At 35.0% G+C, this 25315-nt stretch overlaps 1 protein-coding gene across 5 annotated transcripts in view; it reads right to left on the reverse strand.

The window, feature by feature from the left end:
- Positions 1-25315, reverse strand: part of SLC10A7 (solute carrier family 10 member 7) — a 255660-nt gene that overhangs the window by 193576 nt on the left and 36769 nt on the right. Inside the window, exon 5 of one of the 5 annotated variants that reach the window (XM_037992719.2) lies at positions 17400-18657. The exons of the other annotated variants lie outside the window; for them this stretch is intronic. Coding sequence (XP_037848647.1) covers positions 18544-18657 — 114 coding nt within the window. The 3' untranslated portion in view covers positions 17400-18543. Of the gene's footprint in view, positions 1-17399; positions 18658-25315 lie in introns of those variants that run through there. 5 annotated transcript variants of the gene reach the window in all.

Below are 25315 nucleotides of genomic sequence, written 5' to 3' on the forward strand. Positions count from 1 at the left end.
ACCTCAGTGTTGGTGAGGATGTGGACCAATGAAGACTCCCGTATATTGCTAGTATAGATTGAAAATGATAACGCCACTGTCAAAAACAAAGTTTCTTTTAAAGTTACACATATATTTACCATATGACCAAACTATCCCACCACTAGGTATTTACCCAAGAGATACATATTCCTACATTCACACAGACTTGTATTCAAATGTTTACATTTATTTGTAATAGCTCAAAACTGGAAACTACCCAAATGTCCTTCAAGTGGTGAATGGATAAAGAAATTATGGTACATTCATACAATGGAATATGACTCAGCAATAAAAGAAATGGACTATGGATAAATGGAACAACATGGATGAATCTCAGAAACACTCGGCTAAGTAAAAGCAGCCAAACACAAAAGGCTACCTGTACTGTATGATTCCACTGATAGACTATTCTGGAAAAGGTAAAACAGAAATCAGATCACAGGCTGTCAAGTACTGCAGGTAGGGCAATGGGAAAGAGCCATAAAAGAATTTTTTGTACTGATGGCAGTATTCTAAATTTTGATTGTAGTAGTGTTTATACAATTGTATACATATTCTAAAACATTATATAATTTTTAAAAATGAATTTCACTGTGTAAATTATATACACAAAAATACGACTTTTTAAATCATAAAAATTTTAGAAGTCAACAAAAAGAAAAACATAACTGTATGACATTAAGTTTTAGCTTATTTATGTTTACTTGGTTTTGAAGTTCACACAGAAAATTTCAATAAAAAAAAATAAGGTTTTACTTAACAGAATTAGAAATGAGACAAAACCATCACATTACTGTTACTACTTCCTAACTAAGAAAGATTAAGCTTCAGGGTTCTGCTTGTGATTTGTAAAAATGTCTTTTCAAGTCATTATTTTCAACAGTAACATGATCTGGAGATTAAGACCTCACCTAACATTCAAGAAAGATACCCTTGTTTCACATTTAAAGATGATAAGGATTTCATATTAAATAAACTGTTTTAATTTAAAATCATCACAGAGGCATTTATAAAATACTAGAACTAGCACTTATAATGGAGTCAGAAGATCTGATTTCAAAACAACTTGTAACATATTTAGCTATGAAAACTCATTACATCTCAGTTTATTCATTTCATTAAATGGGAAAAACAACGCCAACTTCATAAAATTTTGTGAGGATTAAATGAGATGGCAAATACGAAACCAGTAAGTATGCTACAAAATATTATATAAAGTAAGGCCCAGTAAGCCTTCGTTATCTAAGTATTCATTCGCCAATTTCCCTAAGAACTTAGGTTGTACAAGGAAACAAGAGACATCACAGTGGGGAATGGTTCACTAATGAACTGACTATTTCTAAAATGATCCCCAGGAAAACCTTTTACCTTTCTGTACGCACATCCCAATGTCTATGTCTGCACTCCAGCTTTGGTTGGCTTACTATCACTAATTGTACAGTATTTTAAACACCTTGCAAATATATCACAAATAAAACGTAACTTGGTTGCTAAATATAACTGCCCATTCTACAAAATTTAAGTAAGTCAATGAAAATCAGAAGAAACTCAATGAGAAGAAAAAAAAAAAGATAGGATAGACACTTAAAAGGAGAGTGATCAGGATATTTTTTAAATGAGAGCACCTGTGAAAACTAACGAACACAATTATTTTTGCAAAAATAAACAGGAGAGAAAGATAGGATATCAAGTTATCATACAATTTACTCAGGAAAATTACATCAGCCCCCACTCCTTAAAAGCAACACTTGATTCTCTCTCCATTCATGCCAAGAATTAGTGAATAGTTCTCACGTAAATTTTAAGTGAATGATAAAATAAGCTTATTTTCAAAATTTAGTTTTATTTTTTCAAAATAAAGACTAAATATATTTTTCAGTAATTGCTACAAAACGTTAATTTTTTAAAGTTAATTAAGTTTAAATGAGCTTTCTCCTGTATCACTTACCACTGAATAATGTGGATCTTCTCTTTTTTTTTATTCTAGTTACTCAAATATTTATGTGGGGAAGAATATAGCAATTGTTTTTTGTTAGTAAAATCATAGCTGATGTTTAAAACAAGCTTCAGAGTGCTACATTCAGAAGAATGTGGTTTAAATTTTCTACAAACAATAAGTATGGAAATAAATATTAGAAAATCTCTTCCCAATTTCTTAATTTTACATATAAGGATTAGACAGCAGCCCAGTGTGGGAAGTGACTTGCTCAGGATCACACAATGTCTAATAGTGGCTGAGTCAGGATTACAAGGAAGAGCTCCCAAACACTCTTCCTTCTCCACACCATTAATCTTTATTTGACTCTAATATACTATGTAGCTAAGATATATATGAATATCAAAAATACACAGCATGGAAATTGTATAGACACTCTAAAAAGTAAAAGACTAGTCAGCAAGCAGTGAAGTACTAAATTGACTTCAAATTTTTATTAAGGTTATCCTTCCGTTAGTGATTGAAGGTATATTAGCTTAGTGGGCCATGCAATAGCTGTAGCACCACAACTAATGGACTGCCAAGAGATGATTTAATAAACAGGCCCAGCTGAACAACAGTGTGTAAGTAACTCTGACAACCTGAGGCTTTCTCCTGGTCAAATGTTTTATATCTGTAAGTGACTTTCTCTAAAAAAAAATCACCTGTGAAGATACTCTCAGAAGGTTTCACTGTAATAACAATGGTCCAAACATTCTTATATAAGTTCAGATTCTTCAAGATCTTAAGATGTGATTAAAAAGAAAAAAAGTTTAAAGGTCTTGTCCCCAGATCCTTCTACAGGCACCATTTATAACATGGTTAGAGATCCAGTTAAATAACACATTCAGCAACTACAACATGTATGTCTTCTGGCTGAAGTAAAATTAAAAAATACAGCAACTTTTAAAATGCTGCCCTCTAGATTTTACTCCAATATGCAAGCAATGAAAATTGGGGAAAAGGCATTAAATAAAAATATTTATTAAATACAGGTCTATAAAATATTATGTCATCTTTATAACATAGACCAACTTGCATTGGGAGGAGAAAAACAAAAGTAGTATGGGGAGAAAAACACTAAATGAGTGAAGATTTTTAAAACGAATATTGCATATGATTAATGAGAGTTCAGGGAAAAGTTAACTTCACATGCTTTACAATATTGCTGAAAGTGTGGCAAATATCAGTATCTTACAAATGTCCATACATGTCCCTTGACCCAGCAATGTCTCTTGTAAAAATTTATCTCAGAAAATAATTCGGTTACATCTGTAATCCCAGCATTTTGGGAGGCTGAGGCAGGAAAATTGTTTGAGGCCAGAAGTTCAAGGACAGCCTGGGCAACATAGTAATATCCTGTCTCTAGAAAAAATCAAAAACTTAGCCAGGTATTGTGGCACATGCCTGTATGCCCAGCTACTTGGGAGGCTGAGGCAGGAGGATTGCTTGGGCTCATGAGTTTGAGGCTGCAGTAAGCTAGGATTGTGTAACTGTACTCCACCCTGGGTGACAGAGCAAGACTCTGTCTTTAAAAAAAAAAAGAAAGAAAGAAAAAAAGAAAGAAAGAAAACAGAATTCAGGTCCACAAAAAGATTTAGCTAAAAAGATTTTTATCATACCATTATTTCCTTTTTCTTTTTCTTTTTCTTTTCTTTTCTTTTTTTTTTTTTTTTTTTGAGACAAAGTCTTACCCTTTTGCCCAGGCTAGAGTGCAGTGGCACAATCAGTTCACTGCAGTCACGATCTCCTAGATTCAGACGATCTCCCACCTCCTCAGCCTCCCAAGTAGCTGGGACTACAGGTATGTGCCACCATGCCTAGCTAATATTTGAGAGATGAAGTCCCACTATGTTTCCCAGGTTGGTCTTGGAATTCCTGGGCTCAAGCACTCCTTCCGCCTTGGCCTCCCAGAATGCTGGAATTATAGGCATGAGTCACCACGCATGGCCCCATTATTTTCTAATAGTAAAAACATAAACTGGAGCTATCCAGGGCTGAAATTAATGATTACACATCCATACATGAGAATAATGAACAGTCTATATGAAGAATGTTGTAGAACACTATCAAGAGATGTTCACACTATATTAAGTGGACAAATAGAGTTACAAAACAGTATGAATTGTATGACTCATTTCATTAAACATATGTGCAGATTAAAAGGTTTGAAAAGATACACATAAAAACATTAATGTAGTTATCTGAACAGTGCGACTATGGTATTTTTTATTTATATTTTCTATATTGCTCACTAAGAATACATAATGCTTCTGTAATAAAAAATAAGTTATTAAAATATTATAAACCATACAAGAACATAAAATTTTATTATATAGTCATTGCAGAACATTGTATGTGACTAAGAGAAGTCACAATGCAATGTACTTTAGGACAGTGAATGAATAGTAAGCCTTTCCCTTGAAATGCCATTGGCCTAAAATTATGTTCATGTGATAATATGAGCCTAATCCAAAAAAGAAAGTGTCATGCCATTGAGAATAACAGTAATTTTATGATATTAGAAAAAGAATCTATGACAGTCATTATCAAAGTAGTCATTATTGGAGGAAAAAAACTGCAAATAAATGAAGACATTTATGTAGAATGATTTTAGGTTGCAGGCAAAGTAGATGAGGGTTTAATATTTAAAGCCACAGATGGTATCTTAGATAAAAACAGAGTTTTTGTTTCCTTTAAAACAGAGTTTATTATTTACCCATTTTTTAAAAAGTATTCCCTTAACTCACAATAGAAAAGATAAAGTTGAAGAAATTTGTTCCAGATGTAAAGCTCAGATTCATGATTCTTTTTTAAAGATACTCAATTTCTTATGAAACAAAGACAGAGCTTCCCACTAGAATTTTCACAGGAAATATTTCCACTAAGAACAACATTTTTTAGGACTGAAATTTGTTTGTTAAAAAGTTATTTATACAGTCCAACCAAGTATCAGACAGCCACTGTGCATAATTAACACATAAATATTCTCTCTTCCTCTCTCCAGAAATCTGCACATCATACTCACGGTATGACTAATTCAAAATAAGTTCATGAAATTAATTTTTTCCTTTTCTAAACACATACGAAAACAAGAAAATTACTTAACAGGTAAGAATACATTTTTGCTTTTAAAACTCTTTACACCATCTTAAAACTGATCCCTGATTCCTTATCTTATAAAACTTATTCCTAGGAAAATTTATAAATAAAATGAAGTTTACAGGCACAATGATATTCTGCAGCCTTTTGAAAAACTCCTTTTTGATTCAACAACAGATAATTTGCACACTTTATTCTCCCTACCTCTGGGAGATATAACTGCTTGATACTTTTTATAACCTTAAATATAAAGTTTTAACATTCTTTATTTTATTAGAAAAAAAGATATCTGTGTTTCTTGCAAAGTTACTGTTCATTTCCATTAAAACAGTGAAGCCGTCATGGAAAAACACTACTTAAATGTGATTTGTCCATGCACAAAGTTCCTATTACATCAAATCATTCATAAAATACCCCCTTGGCAAGGAGGTTATAAGGAAGCTTGAAGCATCAGGTAACAGTTGGACTGAAAGATGTCTGTGGCTGCTTCCAAACCAGTCATTCTCTGCAGTTCTTAAAGATCGCAGTTTAACTGAAGTCTTCATCAGACACCAAGTGAGTTAATATGTACTGAAAGACTCTTCAAGAATACAAATGAGGTTACTCAAACCAACCCTCCTGTCTAACCACAATTATTATTATAGCTCAAATCCAAATTGTGAACATCGTTTGAGATTTTTCTAAGATGTTCTTTAACCCGCTTTCTCCTCTTTTCTTCTATATTTTCTACATAGTTCTAATCTTAAAGTTGAAAGAGGTTTATGTGTTTTAGAAAAAAAAGTGGATGCTTTTAAAAAATGTATTCCCTTAACTACTCCTTACATCTACTTTCTAATCCCCAACTCACTTAATTAAATTCAGTGTGAATTTAAATTGCAATTAACATCTTTTGAGGGATTACATGTTCTAATCACAATTATGCAGTGAATATTTGAAACACATACATTTTGTTATATTATCTGAAATGCAAATTGGAGTCCAGAAGAAGATGTTTAATAAAAATGTATAGTACTGAAGACTTTATTATAGATCCTAAGGGACTAGAAATGAGATTTAAAAGAGTAAAAGCACTGATACAAGTATAAAAACAAATTGCTTCACCTCCAAAACCCCTGGAAATGGCCCCACTTGGCTCCCATTTAATCTAGCTTCTTTGCAGTTTAAAAACTGTCTTCCAAGATGTTTTATTAACCAAACTGAATTTCATTTCTTCCCCCTAGATTGGGAGCTCACAGAGTCCTAAATGAGACATGATACATAAAATTCTGTAAGGGCAGGGGACAAAATCTGTTTTTCTGACCCAGGAAGTTATAATGAAATGATTAATTTCTTTTTCTTAACTTTTCCTTCAAATTTGCATTTCATAAGCAGAAAAAAAAAAGCTGACATTTATTGAGCACCTTCTATATGCCAGACAATGTGTTATTTTATTTAATCCTAAATATAACCCTATAAGGTAAGGATTACTTTATTTTATAGATATAAAAGTTAAGGCTCAGAGTAGTTAAGTGGTTAAGAGAAATAAATTAAATGCTTCAGTGGTGAAACTGTAATTTGACTTCTAAATCCATGCTCCCATCTGGTAAAAGGATAGTATAATTTCTGCAAAGGTGAGACCTTAGGAGGAAAGCCTAGAATGAAGCACCTATTTTCAATATTAAGATTAACTACAATCCTCTCTACCACGCTGTTGGGATTGTTGTGGCCCCAGAAAACAACTTCATCTCTGGTAGTAAGCTTGGACAAAATGCTTCAAGAAGTTTCATTCCTGGGGCTCTCAGGACTTTTCTGCAGAGGCCAAGAGGTTGCTAAAAGCCAGAATTACTTGGCATCTTCTTAATCAATGCCAGGATTTGCCATAAAGTAAAGATCTGGTGCATTAATCTATGCCCAGTTTCCTCTTGGTAACTTTCCCATTCCATCTTCAGGGTCTATTTGTATACTTACCAGATTGTTAGCTCCCAGGCTAGGTTTATGTTGAAGGAAACTAAGGCAAACTCAAGTTCTGCCTTTCACTCCCTTCCACTGTCAGTTTCCTGTTAATTAATCATTTTTCTACGCAACTTTTGCTGCTATGCTTTACTAGTAAAACAGAGACTAGTTAAGCTAGCTATTACTTTTTCCTTTGAGAAAGACAACACTAAGTTGCTAAACTCCCTACCTAGTTAACTCTGAAAAGTAGGTTTGAACACACACATGCACACAAATACTTTTTTACTCCTTAGCATGTTTTTTGTCTTTTTCTTTCTCTCTTTTTTTTTTTTGAGACAGAGTGCTCTGTTTCCCAGGCTGGAGTGCAATGGCATAGTCTCAGCAAACTGTAACCTCTGCCTCCCAGGTTCAAGTGATTCTTGTGCCTCAGCCTCCCAAGTAGCTGGGAGTACAGGCATATACCAATATGTCTGACTAATTTTTGTATTTTTAGTAGAGATGGGGGTTTCACAATGTTGGCCAGTCTGGTCTCAAACTTGTGACCTCAGGTGATTCACCTGCCTCAACCTCCCAAAGTGCTGGGATTACAGGCGTGAGCCACCGCACCTGACCTTGCCCTCTTTTATCTATGATCCAGCCTCCTGGATCTATGTGATGTGACGATGCCTAATGTGACACAACACCCTGTACCAGGACAGATATGACAACCCAAAGATTAGAGAGAGGTAGGTGGGAGAAGAGAGATATTACAGTGTATAATTTACCACGTGAAACAGCCATGAGATGTGTAGGCATCAGAGGGTCCCAGACTTAGTTTACCTAGGTCTGAATGCAGTTCCACAGCTAGAGAACCTCTAATGAGCTTAATTAAACTTCAAGCCTCTGTTCCCTCATCTCAATAATGGGCATAATATCTACTTACAAGAATTTTGTGAGAATTAAATAAGATAATTCATGACAATCAGTAGCACCATAAGCTTAATAAATATTAGCTATTATTAATCATATCATCATCAATATTATCACATTACCAAGTGGTAAGAGCCATTAATCAATGACTTGCCAAATCAGAAATCCAGAAATAGAGATATAAAACTTCTGATACATTTGAAAACATAGAGACAAATAAACATTTTAATGTGGGAAAAAGGAGGGATGGACATGAGGGCATGGAGCAAGGCATTTATTTATTTTTTTATTTTTTACTTTAATTTTTTTTTTTTTTTTTTGACGGAGTCTCGCTCTGTCACCCAGGCTGGTGTACAATGGCACAATCTCGGCTCACGGCAACCTCCACCTCCAGGGTTTAAGCAAGTCTCCTGCCTCAGCCCTCTGAGTAGCTGGGACTACAGATGTGCGCCACCACACTCAGCTAATTTTTGTATTTTTAGTACAGATGGGGTTTCACCATGTTGGCCAGGCTGGTCTCGAACTCCTGACCTCAAGTGATCTACCCGCCTCAGCCTCTCAAAGTGAGGGATTACAGGCATGAGTCACCATGCCTGGCCAGCAAGGCTTTCAAAATGCAGTGTTTAATTCTTAGGACATAATTGATTGTGATTTTAAAATCATAACCTGTTACATGGGTGGTACTTCTTTGTTAATATTTAGAGATTTGTGAGGCTTCAGAAAATATTCAATTTTTAAACCATTGTTGGGGATGAGGGGGTACTTTAAAGTCCTTAGGGAAAACTAAACCTGTATGGAGAAGGTCTTCACAGTTCTAATTAGGATTGCAGTTTGGATTAAAAAGAATCATTCAGGGTTCTTCTGAAATTTCCTGAAAAGCAAAGCTGAATGGGGAGCACAATCAGAAGGAGAGTACAGTCACTGGAGAAGCTAATGGCTTCTAGGAGGGTACAAACAAACCCCTCTGGCAAGATCTTGGCATTTTTCCTATGACGTACCTCTTCTAACCCAGTCATCATTTCTCTGACTCTGGCCTTTCTTGTGCTCCTAAAATAGTAACATAGGGATGACGTAAAGAGGCATAAATGGTTGCTGAAGACAGGAAAGTGGTCAGGAGAGGCAGAAGCTATTGCTGGTGTCAGAGAGATTGGAAATTTAACTCAGTCAGCAGTTGCATGAAGATGCCAAAGGGCACATGGGAAATGCTTCCTTGAAAGCAACACCAGGGAAAAGTAAGAGAAAACAGAGGACACTAGGATCTGTGGAGTTAGAATGCTTCTACTTGAATCTGCGTACTATCATCAAAATCAACCTAATTATTCAGTAAACATTTGATGAATTCCTACTGTGTATAAAAAACAGTGAAATATTTTCTTATTGTAAGATATGATCACCATCCTCAAGAACATTTCAACCTATAAAGGAATATTAGCATGTATAAAACCCAAAGCTGATTTATGTATTTATTGGCTCTTGCTCTGTCACCCAGGCTCAAGCACAGTGACATGATCATGGCTCACTGCAGCCTCAACCTCCCAGGCCCAAGCAATCCTCCCACCTCAGCTTCCTGAGTAGTTGGGACCATAGGTGCATGACACCACACCTGGCTATTTAAAAAAATTTTTTTTGTAGAGATGAGGTCTCACTATGTTGCCCAAGTGACCCTCCTGCCTCAGCCACCTCCCAAATGCTGGGATTACAGACATGAGTCACCACACCCAGTCCAAAACAACTTTAAAAGAAAACAAAGGCATTCCTTTAAAATCAAACTTCCTTTAAAATAGAATTTATTATTTACTCCATGATGGGCTACGTTTGGGGCAGATATATAACCATGCAATGTGGAATGGCTACGTTTGGGGTAGATGTATAAATATGTTCTGACAACAGGCAGCAAACAGAGCTTGCACTATTATTTAGTTGGAGAAGAAGGATGTAAAAAAGTTATAATTCTTTGGCTATTTCTCTCCTATCTCATGGGCTTATTGCTTCCTTTAATGTCTTTTCTTCCAAGTCTTAACAACTTAACAACTATTGTTCAAACTTAGGGGATTATTTTAACTGCCACTTTTAAAGAATGTCCTCAGTTAGAACTCCTCTTGAAATATCCCTAGGTATACTACTGATTCTGAGATACAGATGCATATAATATATACATACATATAAATGTACATATTTTTATATATATGTACATATATAAATATATACACATGCCATACACATACCCCATGTATATATAACTAAATGGGTAATATAAAGACATGCTATAAAAGGATTTTCCTATAACTACAAAGAAGGACTGCTCAGATAGAATTGGTTCCTTCCCTCTTCATTCTTAATATTTAAAGTCAAATGCACAATTACCTTTTCAGAAAAAAGTCTCTTTTCTGATATAACACAAGGTACTTACCTCAAACTTGAACAAAGTTTTCACTAGAGTATTAAAATGATGTTTACATATTTATATTTTTCATTAAAGAAATCATGTGAATTCTTTTTCACCAGATATATGATAACCATACTACTAGACTATGGAGCCTAAAACTAGCCCCAAACTCCTCTTTGCAAATCTGCAAAGCATGACTAATGCAGGCTAGCATGTGGGTATGGGAAATTCACTAGCACTAATAACAACCACCACTTCTCAATCCTCTATGTGTGCCAAGCACTGTGCATACATCATCTTTACATATATCACTTCATGCAATAGGTACAGTGCTAAGTAAAAAACATGAGATGTATTTAAAATACAGCCCAACTATATATGGCCATTTTAAATTAGCTTAGACAAACAAATGGTTACACATTGAGTATCTCTTAACCAAAATGCTTAGGACCAGAAATGTTTCAGATTTTTAGATTTTTCAGATGTTTGAATATCTGCATTATATATACTTTCTGGTTGAGCATCTCTAACCCGAAAATCCAAAATCCAAAATGCACCAGTGAGCATTTTCTATGAGTGTCATGTTGCCATTCAAAACGTTTTAGATTTTCGAGCATTTCCAGTTTCAGATTTTCAGAACAGGGATACTGAACTTGTATAAATAGTTACACACGTACGGATAGTCGAAAACTTTCCTAAATTTAGGCATATACTAAAGTAACTACAGAAGTTATCTAGAACACTGGACCAACCAGGTTTTCTTTTCCATTCAGTTTTCTTTTAGCATTTGAAGTATGGCTTATTATAAAACTAACTTTAGAAACACACCCTAGGGTTTTGTTTGAGGGACCTTTTAGATCTTTAAGTTAGATAAGGTCTATCTGAGTATTTTTCTGTGTCAAATTCCAGTTGTAGCTAAAGTCACTCCTATTTGGTGAGGCTTGCTGAAAAGAAAGTAGATAAAATCCTCAACCCATTGAAAGTATACAGTTACACATATTAAAGGAATGATCTCATAACTGAAAATGATAGTTATTACAACTACAATTAAATATCATAATTATGGCAAGTATTTAATGAGTAGTCACTCTATGTCACACCAAATTATTTATATTCTTTACCTTTCCATTTAAAATTCATATTATACCCATTTTACAGCTGAAGTAAACAAGAAGTAAAATAATTTATCTAAAATCAGATAGTAATTAATTAGTAGAGTCTGCATTTGAACAGGTCTAGAGACACCAAAGCCCACTCTTTTCACTATGTTAAGGTGTCAACATTAAAAACCTTGACTAAATATAAAATGCTTGAACCACCACTTATATCAAATTCACGAACTCAAGAAAATATCCCTCTGACCCACCCAACCATTTCCTGTCCTCTATACCCCCCAACTCCCAAAAGATAGCTCATGCAGTTTTCCAAATGTACACTAAAAATAAAGAGAAATAAAAGTGACATCTCAATACAAAATATAAATCCTTCAGCATCTTAAAAATAAACTTTTCTATAAAATATAGTGGAATAACTGAGGGACAAACATTAAAGAATAATGAACGTGCAAAAAAATGCACTGCTGTCAGCATTATACCTGGGTACAAATGTGTTAGAGCATCTTAGTTTAAAACAAATCAAGTTAAGTGCCTGTTTAGAAAAACACTTCCATGTACGGCATACATACCAGTGTTAGGACGAAAAGCAAACCCAGAAATTAATTAAGAAATGAGTGGTTTTACAGAGTGCTATAAGAAGAACTTTCTAATAAAGTGAAATCTTCCTACAGATTTCCTTCTCTCATTTACATATCTGTGCAGGCTTATTCTGTTTTTTTTTTTTTTTCTTTCAAGCCCCTTTGCCCTTTCAATCATGAAGCATATTACTCCACTGTCAGTGCAAAGCAGTTCCTAACAACAGGGAACCCAGCTGGGATAGGAAGAGGGCAGCGGGCTCATGCATTAACATAATAATCCAACTGTGTTCCCATAGGCCCTTAGGGCAGACAGCATATTAGGTAGGCCTCCTGTGCAGACCCTGGTGGAAGCTGCCTTATCACCTGCCTATCAACCTGTGGCAGCTAGAGCTAGCTCAATAGCACCAGCTCCTGCCAAGCAGTGGTGCCCAATTACCTTACTACAAAAGACAGAAATCCATTTTTCTATGTCGGTTTAATGTACCCAATGCATTTCCTTATTTATGATTTGAATCTATGTTTCTGCATCGTTTCCAGGGGATTGACTTATTGCCTTTTAACTTTTTAAAGTCTAGTTATCTAAAGGCCATTCTGCAGCAGTAGGTAGGAATGAGACTGAAATGTGAATTTCAAATATAAAAGCCCAAGTTGGTAAAAAGCAAACCACTTGGTCACCGGTTGTCTAAAGATTCCTCAATCAATATAGAGGACTAGAAGTGTGAGGAAGATCTGAATGGCAGTCATCACTATTTCCTCATGGGGATAAAAGTGAAGGTACTCCTATACCAATGTCTTCTTTAAATGTTTCAAGCACATCGTAAGATTCCCATAAAGCATAAACCTTTGTGCATACTGATTCCAATAAGAAAAGTTGTGGATAGATTACTACAACTGGCTGATGGTATAAGCAAAAAAGATGTCAAAATCATTTTGTTTAATCTCAAATGATTATTGAAGATAGTTTAAAAAAAAAAAAAAAGGCTGACCCGCTGACATGTTTTTTACTGTTTGCATGTATGACACATATGTTTTATTTTAATGCTGTTTGGTTTCTAGAATGTTTTATCTGTGTGTGATTTTCTTTCCAACCTACAATATATATCAAGTAAAGAAAAGCTGAAGGGTATATTCCACTAAAAATTTCTATTTACCACATTACATAAGATCATCTTTAAAACACCTTAACAGACGTTTGAAATCATAATTCATTTCGGTGAATTAAATATAGCCTCATTCCTTGAAATTTCCCCTTAAAAAGGTTGCAAAGAAGGGGTATAATTTGACATTTAATTTAATGGGAAAAAGTGCTTTTAGAAGTGTTCTAAATAACGCTATTTAAAAGAGCATGAGACTACCAATTTGGCTAGGGAAACATTTTCTACTAATTGAGTATTTTTAAAAAATGAGTTTCTAGAAATCTTACATTTTGGTGGGTATTTTAATTTTAAAAAATGGATCCTGCAGTCAAACAAAAGTACATGTATCCAACATTTCTATAAATTTTAAATGTTAGGGAACCAACACTATTATTTATAGCAACCAACCTGATATACTTTATATACATTCTAATAATTAATCAAAATTAAGTATCAAGGGCTATGGCACTGATTTTCACTGGCACAGTTATCTCTGTTACCTTAACAGTTTTTGCAACACATTAGACAGGTGAGGGTGACCATTCTGCAACTTGTCAGTTCTTTGGATTACTTCCATACATACCAGACAGGGTTTTATATGAAGTAAATATCCTCCTCATGTTGAAGAAAGTTGTTCTTTACTAAACAACCTGAGGAAAAGTCAAATAAAAGAGAAAAAAAAAAAAACCCTAGAAGAAGTTTTCCTTCCATAAGTAAATCCTGAGCTATTTAATAGTCTCTAAACAATATACTGCAATATGTTATTGATAAAAGTATAAATACAAAATACTAAACTCCATTATAAATATTAATGCTCATATATGTGTTAAACAACAAAATTATACACATCTGCCTCTTGATCTTTTGGGGGATTCCAGGGGCTCTTTATTCTTCAAGAATTCTTACATTTTGACAAAATGTAATGCATCTTCCAAGTCATTAAGGATAGAAATTTGATTTCTGATTAAAAAACAATCAACAGCAGCCATGTGGTGACAGGATAAATAGTGGCCAGACTTTACCACTTTAATTCCTTAAAGAGGTACATTTCCACTCTAGTGTAAACAAAAAAAGCATGTATATGAAATAGAAATCAGTTATGCCATCACTAAGAACTTGATTTTATCTTAAATAGCAACTTATTTAGCTAGAATAATTTGGTCTCAACACCGCATGTTCTCACTCGTAGGTGGGAACTGAACAATGAGATCACTTGGACTCGGGAAGGGGAACATCACACACCGGGGCCTATCATGGGGAGGGGGGAGGGGGGAGGGATTGCATTGGGAGTTATACCTGATGTAAATGACGAGTTGATGGGTGCAGCACACCAACATGGCACAAGTATACATATGTAGCAAACCTGCACGTTGTGCACATGTACCCTACAACTTGAAGTTTAATAATAATAAATAAATAAATAAATAAATAAATTAAATTAAATTAAATTAAATAAAAAATAAAAAATAAAAAAAAATGTTTGGTTACTTAGGAAAAAAAAAAAAAAAAAGAATAATTTGGTCTCTAAAGGGTGGTAAAGAAGGTAATAAGGACAGAATTATAGTATGATTTCCAGCATTAGCAATTCAACTTTGGATAAGCTTAAGATTTATAAAACTTATAAAATTTCTAAAGGTAAAGATAAATGAAGAAAATGTTATCTAAAAATTTGAGCGACAGTAAATACAAAAAGAAAGTCATGTGAAATAAACCTATTTATGCTTACGTGTGATATACTAATTTTAAAATGTACCCCTCAACCCCCATCAGCAGTTTCTATAGCCTGCACATTCCTATATTTGAAATAAGCCACATCTTCATTTTGATTGTACCAGAGCATTCCTTTCCCTCCAGAGAATTACCTAGAAAGGACCTTCCTCTTCCAATGAAAACCATTTGATTCCTAAGAACTTTACCCAGTTCAATCTGGTGGTATAGATATGGCTTCAGGATGGTTTGCAGCTAGTATTTTTTGACATTTCTGCCAAGGATGAGATTAAGTATGAGATATCGAAATTACACGTTAAAATAGGTGCATTTTACTTTGTTTCTTCCTGAATAGCCCTTCAGCTGTAGAGGCACATACATTTTTCCCCAGGCAAAATCCCCAGGCTAAAATAACTGAGCCTCATATCTTCAGGAAACCCGGCTTCCCAAACATTATTCTTAGGTATCTGATTATCTATCAGCTGTAGTTTCATTTTGTATTTAATCATGTAAATCTTACTTGAAAAAAAGAAAAATAATCCACTTAAAACGTTTCCTGTCAATCACTCATATTGAATATAATCAATGGCAATACTTAATTTTCTATTATAGTTTTTTTAAATGTTGATCTTTATTTTAGCAATAGAGTTAGAAGTCACAAGGATTCAAGAACCAATCATTTTTGTTCCCCAAACATCCTTGCCTTCCACGATTGCCCTCTTGAGCAACATGCTATGCACTGGAGAAAGGACACTCCCATTTGCCGAGATCTAATCCTGTCACTTTGCAACCTCAGCCTCTTGGGTAACGTAAGTGTCAAAGACCACCATTCTAAACAGTAACAGATGTTTCAAAGCTCTTACTCCAAACCTCGGGTGAAGATAAATATAACTTTAAATGAAAACTAGAGAAATTGATCAAACAAGTAAAAAAAAAAAAAAAATACCTCAAAAAACCTTTCAATCCATTATGAACTAAAAAGAAAATGTTAAGATTGTATATACAACCTTAAAGCTTTTCAAATTAAGAGAAATTAAAACGCATATTAAATCTTCACATTCTGACAAAGCCAACTGAATTTATATTGCAAGCACATAATTTTTATCATAAAAAGTTTACAGATGACTACCTCAACACCCATGCAAGTACTAAATCATTATGCATTAAGCTGCTAAAGGTGTTTTTAGAAAAAGATCTTAATTGCCTACCTTTACAATTTATCTCTTATTTCACATCAGAACCCTTCCTGAAAAGCTACAGATAGGATGAAGAAACAGAATTAACACCTAAAAGATGAAGAAAAAGAAATAAAATATGAGAAGGTAGAGGAGGAGGCAATGTAAAAGGAAATCTATGAATGAGGAAGGTAGAGTAACTAAAGAGTAGCAACTAGAAAACTAACACTATTCACCTCCTTAAATTTGATAATACCTATTTTTTAAAGCACAATTAAACACTTCTCTGTAGAGTGTTGTAGAAGACACGCTGCACAAAGAGATGATACGTGCAGTAATGGCCCATGAGGTAAATAAGGCGGAGGCAAGCAGCAGGGCACCAATGGCCAATGCAAAATAAATACATTAAGAATAAGTGGTCAGCAGTATTGACAACTTCTGAAAGACAAAACGACGAGTTACCTTTCAGTCTTCACTTTAACAAATGACCATTTAAACTGTGTGTGTTTGTGTGTGTGTGCATGTGCATGTGTCTTGGCGTGAAGGGTAAAAGGGAGGCACATGTGGAGTTACCTGAACAGAAGAAAGCAAACAGCACCCTGAGCCACAGTCCAATGGGATGCTGGATCTCCTTTCTTTTGGAATTTAGTTCTAGAGCTATGACTTGCATTGCCCCAGATCAAATCTTGCTATAAAAAATCTTTAAGGAATTGATGGAATTATGGTTTTCTCTAATATTACTTGCTTAAAATAATCTATTACTTAGGGCTCAGGTATATTTATGGTAAAGTGACCAGCACTGACTCAACTTGCATTCAAAACAGGAAGACAGTTAATTAGACTGGTTTAGTGATAGCAAATGGTGTTGTTCACAGTGGGGGAAGCCAGTAGCAGAAACACAAGTGTAAAGAGTGAAAAACACAGATCACCCTTTGTCATGGAAGTAATAACAAATTTTGGTCTGAAAAATAAAAAATAAAAAATACAGGCTGGGGGCAGTGGCTCATGCCTGTAATCCCAACACTTTGGGAGGCCGAGGCCAGTGGATCACGAGGTCAGGAGATCGAGACCATCCTGGCTAATATGGTGAAACCCCATCTCCACTAAACATACAAAAAATTAGCCAGGTATGGTGGTGGGCACCTGTAGTCCCAGTGACTCAGGAGGCTGAGGCAGGAGAATGGCATGAACCCGGGAGGCAGAGCTTGCAGTGAACCAAGATCTCCAGCCTGGGCAACAGAGTGAGACTCCATCTCAAAACAAACAAACAAACAAACAAACAAACAAAAACAGTTATTTCTCCAGTTCTTTGTACAAGAAGCCAATTTTATTCTTGCTTCAATACTTAAATCTGGAAACAAAGATATAAATCAATTAATCCTTATAAACTGCTCCTAGGAGCTTCATTTTCCTCAAGGAATTAAAAGAAGCCTTGACCATTACACAAAGAATATGAAATCTCTGCACTACATTGCTAACACATATCTCCAATTAGATTTAAAGACATTTTTACAGCTTTTATGCCAAGTTTATATGACTATATGCTAAAGAATGTGTTGTAGCACTTAAAAGCTCTAAAGCTGACTAATCATGCTCTTGATAACAATGGTTTATGATTACATCTCAGAAAACGCAAGAGTAAGGCTTTTACACACTTTTGTTACACGACAATGTTAAACAGAAACAAAAACAAGTAGCAAAGTCAACCAAAATCTTTTGTTTTCTTTTCTGATACTCTCATCTAGAGGTTAAAAACTCAGAAGTTATAATTAGATTTTTACTCATCCCTTGGATAAATTCAGCTGAAAGCTTTTAGAGGCTCTAGAATTAAGAATAACCTAAAACAGCAAATGCATTTGTATTTTCCAATTTTGTACATGTGTAAGTAATGAAGATTATATCATAAAAGCAAACAGATAAAGGATAACAAGAATTTTTAATTATAATTTCATTAGTAATACCAATGTGAAAAGTAAGAGGTCAACTATTAATAAAATACAGATTTCCCACCACTGGGATTTATTCTGAATTCATTTTAAGAACAGGAAACTGTGATCTAAAAATCACCACTCTAAAACAGTTAAAAGTTGAAATACTTGTGCTTAAAAAGGATTAGGAATTTAAGAACAGCTTTTTGTACATATAAACCATGTGGTTTCTACTGATGTATAATTTTAACTTAGAACCATAATGCCCATTTATTTCATGATAAATGATAACACACTTGATAGCATATCTATTTGGGAGAAGAATAACAGCTTAGAGATTTCAATCAAGCACGAGAGTTCCCTTTCATTTCTCTTTTCTGGTGTGTGCATTTAACACTACACAAAAGAAAACATATCAAAACAGAACTATACTCACTAAAATTTAAGGTTATTCCAACAAAAGGGTTAATTAGGGAAACAAATTTTCTCAGACTGTTAATAATGGGAATGACACATACTATGTGTCCATAAGTAATTCTCAGGTATCTTTGATCTTCAGCCCCACGCGGTTTCTGTTGCCTACCATAGCCTGGCCTCTGGGACTCTCTCAGAACCAGACATCTGGCTACTTTGTTGTTTTAGACTAATCTCCTCCCAGGAGAGCTCAAGAAATGACACCAGGCAAGGAGGGTCCTGGCAAGGGAAAAAACATTACAGTATTAGCAGATTTCTTTTTGAGTGGACGACAGTATCAAAATTGTTTTCAAATGTCTACAGGGGTCTTAGGAGCTCTTCTGTTCTGTGGTTTTACTCTGGTATAATTTAAATAGGATGTACATATTATATTTTTAAGGCCCATCAATCAACTTTAAGAATTCACTGAATGTTAATCATAGAATATTACAATATGTAGCAGAAAGTTGTGGGGAAAAATACAAATCAGATTAATTCCTCACCCATCTGTTAGGGTTGGATGATGACTGATAAAGCAAAGATTTTAATTGTCAGCTGAAGGGTTACACCAAAATTGTGGGACAATGTCTAAGATTTGTAAATACAGTTGCATGCTTCCCATTATGCCAACTCCCTATCCTATTTCTTCTAGCTGGGATTTTTGAAAGATTCATAGCTACTAATCTACTAAAAAGATTTTACTAAAGTGGGCTTCTGTAAAGTGCCTCTAAGGAAAGCAAGAAAGAGCAAGAAGAAATGTTACGAGCTTTAGAAATAAAAATAAAACAGTGATGTCAAGGACAAAGTGTTATATTCATAGTCACAATATCACCAACATTTTTTCCAAGAAAACAAAAATAATCATCAACATCTGCATATCATTTTAGGCATTATTGTTCAATCTCAAAAATCTATACAGTTTGAATAAGAAAAAATTGCCATTTGTTATACAAATAGAATATAAGCCAAGTGGGAAAACAGCTTAATTTGTGAACTTTGATATTTTATCCTAAAATATCAAATTTTGCCTGTTTCTAACATATAATTACAGATTTGGATAATGTATAAAATCAAATGTTCCCCTGCAATATGATATTTATATTGTTTTACAGGATGACAGAAAACTCACCAGATTGCCAAAATACCCAACACACTCATCTCTGATCTATTAAGAGAAATTAGTCATTTTAGGTTTCAATTATCCTCGTAAAAATAAAAGCATATAGCTATATAGTGACTTCAGCTTTGTACTATATTTCGTAGGTTAGCAATTCTAATACCCTACTTTATCATAACACTACCTACTCTCTGTTAATATCCATTATAATTAAAACAGATGAAAATGTTCAGAAGATAAATATAAGAAAGATAATCTTAGGCAATCATACCTCATTTATGATTAATTTCCCAAGTAAATACAAAAGAATTGTGCTACAATGGAATAAGCCAGTTATAACAGGACAATATTGTATGATTCTATTTATATGAGGTTTCTAGAATAGTCAAGTTCATAGACACAAAAAGTAGACTGGTAGTTGCCAGAGGGTGGGGGAAGGGAGTATGGAGACCAGTCGTTTAATTAATGGAAGTTTCAGCTTAGGAAGATGAAAAAGTTCTAGAGATGGATGATGGTGGTTACACAACAATATGAATGTACGTAATGCCACTGAACTGTACACTTAAAAATTATTTTACCACAATTCAAAAAAATTGTTAGAAAAATGATATACAAACCCTAAGACAATAAAAATTCCAAGATCTTTTATTTAGACTGTTGCCCTTTGACCAAAGATGCATAAAGTTTACGAGAAGCATTATAACCACATGTTAATTTATACATTCAACATTCAAAAAACATTCAACATTCAAAAAACAACCAAAAAAGCAGAATATCTGTCCCAGAATATTTTAACAAAATTGATTCCAGAAAGAATGTTTTCAAAAATTCCCCTAGATGTCTGAGTTTTGTACGTAGTATAAGGCATACTGCAGCTAAATAACAAAACTTTTCTCAATATTAATCTGTATTTCTAAAAGAATCCAAAGGTTAGAAAATTCAAGACAACTAGATTTTTTATAATACCACATTGTTATTAAGTTATTAATATAACTATTAAGTTATATTAGACCCAAAAAGTAATTCAGCTCTTCAGTACCTACTAGATATCACATTATTTTAAATTATATTCAGTGTAGTTCCAATGTTAAATGTCCTTTATTATATTCTATTATTTGAAAATTATAAGCTTATACATTTTATATAAAATGTGCTTAGTTTGCTGTATATAAAATATTACCCCCAATAACAGTAGATTATACAAAGAGATGCTCATTTTTCTTTCATGTAAAAGATGTCCCAAGGTGGGCAATCCAGGGCTGGCATGGCAGCTCCATAGTCAAAAAGACCCCACATCCTATTCTTGCTGCTCCACTGTCATTAGCAGGCTATCTCATGAGCCAGGAATGCTCCTCAAGCTCTAATAATCAAATCAACATTCCAGTAAGCGGAAAGATGATGAAAAAAATGAAGGCTGTACCACTTCCATTTAAGTGGACGACCTGGATGTAACATAAAATACTTTTATTTACATCTTAAAAGCAAGAATTTAGTCATATGGCCAAACAGAACACCAGGAAGTCTAGTAGATAAATGTAGATAAATATGATTATTTCAGTTGGGTGCCAGCTAAAAGTTGGGGTTCTGTTCTAAAGATGAAGGTGAGGTCGATAATTGAAAGCAACCAGAGGAGTGATGTCAGCAAGATGACTGACAGGAAGCTGCTAGCGATCTTTCTCTTCTACAAAAAAAAAAAAAAAAAAAAAAAAAAAAAAGAATAAGCAACTGCATATTTACCAAAACAGCTAAAGGAGAGCACCAGAGAACAGCAAATAAACAGGAGAAATCGTGGGAAGTACAAAAACCCGAGATGGCGGCACAGAGAAGGGAAGGAAACCTCAGGTCTCCTGTACACTGGAGCAGCATTCTCCCAACCCCAGAGGTGACACCGCATCCTGCCCCTCAAAGGACTCCAACCCTCCAGCACACCAGAGCAGTTGTACCTCTAAGTACCACACCTGATGTGGCACCCCACCTTTGAGAATACAGAAGCTCCCCGGACTGCTGTAGCCATGCTTTCTGGGGCTAAGCAGATACAGTAATTCCCATCCCAAGAATTCAGAGCCCTGGCTAAGCCATACCACCCCTCTCCCCAGGCCAAATAGGCACAGTGCCATGCCTACCTGGAACAGAATGAGTCCCCGACAGTTCAAGCTGCTGAAGCACCCCATCTCTCCAGACGGTAAAGTCATTGCTGCACTGCGCCCCATGTCCTACAAGCCAAAGTGTCATCTTGCCATTTCTGGGTCCTTGCTGCGGCTGCTGCTGCTGTTGCTGCTGCTGCACTTTGTGTCACAGAACCTGGGCTATGGCCATGTACTACCACTTCAGGGTCCAGAGTCACCTCATCCCCCAGAGCCTGAGTTACCACTGTGCCCTCGTGGCTCCAGGTCCCAAATTGCAGCTGTGCTCTGTTCCCTGGGCCTGAGCCTCTGGAGGACCCCTTCTTCCCAAGAGTTATGCAAGTACTATGCCATGCCACCCAGGGGCAGTACCATAACTGCATCCAGCCCAGGGTTTGGGCTTCTAGGGTATGCTTCAGAGCAATGGACCCCAGCCTAGTGAGAGAACTGCATTCAATCATGCCTTGAAGAGTGAACCTGTGCCTCAAGTCCCAGGTGCTAATAGTAATCTCAAAAGATCCTGAGCCCAAGAACCTGGATCCACAGGCACCCTGAGCACCTGTGCCATGAATACCAGTGCTGCTGTGGCTGCCTTTGAGCTATGCAGACCCAACGCCCAAAGAGATCCCCTCAGCTAAGACTCCAAATTGTATGAAAAGCAAAAACAGAAAAATCCCTAAAGTCCCTGCCCTAACAAGCTGTGAAACCACCACCACTGCCATGAACTCCTGCAGCATAGACCATAGGGGCATCCACAGTCATTACTAACATTGATCACAACAGAAGAAGCTGCACAAAGATTTCACCATTGCACCAATACAAAACCAGAGCCACTATAATCTGTCCAACTGCCACCCTTAGGCTCATCTTCAGGGACAAGTCTTCCCCCAATGAAAACCACTCTATAAAATTTGGAAGAGGTGATCGCACCACCAGATGCACAGACATAAATGCAAAAACACAAGACACATGAAAAAGTAAGGAAGAATGACATTATCAAAGGAACTAAATGATTCTCTAGTAACTGATACAACAGAAGAGAAATTTACTAATTATCTGAAGAGGAATTTAAAAATAATAATCTTAAGGAAACTCAACAAGATATAAAAGAATACAAATAGATAATTTAATGAAATCAGGGAAATAATTCATGATCTGAATAACAAATTTATAAAGAAACAGATAACACAAAAATTAATCAAACAGAAATCTTGAAGCTGAAGACTTCAATCAATAAAATAAAAAATGAAATATAAAGCCTCAATAGCAGACTCCACTGAGCAGAAGAAATAATCTGTGAAGTTGAAGAAAGGACTTTAGAAGTGACTCAGTCAGAAGAAAAAATAAGAAAAAGAAGAAAAAGAGTTAAACAGCCTATGGGACTTATGGAATGCTACTAAGTCAACAGATTTTTGGCATTATGGGAGCTCCAGAGGAGAAGACACAGAGAATGCTAAAAACTTTTCAAGCCTTGGGATAGATACAGGCATCCATATCTGTGAAGCTCAAAGTCCCCAAATTGATTGAATCCAAAGAGGAATTCTCCCAGGGACATTATAATCAGACTGTCAAAAGTCAAAGACAATCAGAAAACTTTAAAAGCAGCAAAAGAGTCAAGTCACACATAAGGGAGTCCCCATTTGACTACCAGTGGATGTCTCAGGAGAAATCTTATAGGCCAACAGCCAGTGAAATGATATATTCAAAGTACTGAAAGAAAAAAAAAAAAAAAACTGACAACCAAGAATACTATATCCCCACAGCTGTCTTTCTGGAAAGGAAGGAGAAATTTTTTCATAGACAAGCAAAAGCTAGGGGAATTCATTACCACTAGGCCTGTCTTACAAGAAATACTAAAAGGAGTTCCTCAAGTGGAAACAAAAGGACAATAATTACTATCATGAATACATACGAAAGTACAAAACTTCTTAGTAGAGGTAAACATATAAACAAATCTAGAATACTCCAACACTGTAGTGATGGTGTGTAAATCATACATATTTCTAATATGAAGGTTAAAAGTCAAAACAGTGAAAATTAACTAAAGCGATGATAAATTGTCAAGGAATACACAATATTAGAAGATGTAAATTTTGAGATTAAAAACATAAATGGGGTAAGGTAAATGGCTAAAGTTCTTGTATGTGGCAGAAGTTAAACTGTTATCAGCTTACAACAGTAGTTTATAAGATGTTTTATCTAAACCTCATAGTAACTATACACACACACACAAAAAAAAAAAACCCTACATCATATACACAAACAATAAAGAGAAAGAAATCAAAGTACAGCAATACAGAAAATGATCAAATCACAAAGGATGACAAGAGAGGAAAAAAGAAATAAAGAACATAACAACCAGAAAACAAGTAACAAAAGGTAATAGTAAGTCCTTACCTATCTCTAATAACCTTGAATGTAAATGGATTAAATTCTCTAATACAAAAGACATAGAGAGGATGATTGGATTAAAAAAAATAAAAATAAAAAACAGATCCAGCTACATGCTGCCTACAAGAGACATACATAAGCTTTAAGAAGACATATAAGCGGAAAGTAAAATGATAGAAGATATTCCACATAAACGGTAATCAAAAAAGAGCAGGGGTAGCTATACTTGTATCTGATAAAATAGGCTTCAAGTCAAAAACTGTCAAAAGAGAAAAAGAAGGTTATTATTAAATGATAAAGGGGTCAATTCATCAAGAGGACATGACCACAGTAAATATTCATACACCCAACACGGGAGCCTCTAAATATATAAAGCAAGAATTAATAGATATGAAGGGAGAAATAGATAGCAATGCAATAACAGTAATGAACTTCAAGACCCACTTTTAATAATGAAAAGATCAGGCCAGGTGCAGTGGCTCACACCTGTAATTCCAACATTTCAGGAAGCCAAGGCAGGAGGATCGCTTGAGGCCAGGAGCTTAAGAGCAGCGTGGGCAACATAGTGATACCTTGTCTCTACAAAAATATTTTTTAAGTTAGCCAGGCATGGTAGCATGTGCCTGTAGTTCCAGCTACTCAGGAGGCTGAGGCAGAAGGATTGCTTGAGCCCAGGAGCTCAAGGCTGCAGTGAACTATGATCCCACCACTGCACTCCAGCCTGAGTGACAGAGAGAGACTCTGTCTCTAAAAATTTTTTCTGAGTGAATAAATCAACCAGACAGAAAATGAATGAAGAAACACTGAACTCAAATTGCACTTTGACTATCTGTCCCTCAAACATAGAAATAACACTATTGCATAATCTCACTTATATATGAAATCTAAATTTTTTTAAAAAGTCAAACAGAGAAAGATAGAAAAAAATACTGGTTATTGGGGACAGGACAAAGGAAGAAATGGGGAGATGTAGGTCAGCAGATACAAAGTAGCAGATATTTAGATAAAAAGTCTAGAGATCTAATGTACACATGAGGATAATAGGTAATAAAATTATGGGATTTATGCTATTGTAGGTAAGTATGGATTTTTTTTAAATAAAAGGGAAAATAAAGTTATTCCTATTACTAGTATCAGATTAGCATAAATCAGATAAAAAAGTGGGAGTTATTGATATATCACCAAAATGAAAATAAAAAATTTTAAATTTGATCAATTTGAGAAAATGCCCAATTTAAAAGACAGATACAAGGAATTAATTTCCTTG

This window comes from Chlorocebus sabaeus, chromosome 7 (assembly GCF_047675955.1).
Source record: "Chlorocebus sabaeus isolate Y175 chromosome 7, mChlSab1.0.hap1, whole genome shotgun sequence".
Lineage (NCBI taxonomy): Eukaryota > Metazoa > Chordata > Mammalia > Primates > Cercopithecidae > Chlorocebus > Chlorocebus sabaeus.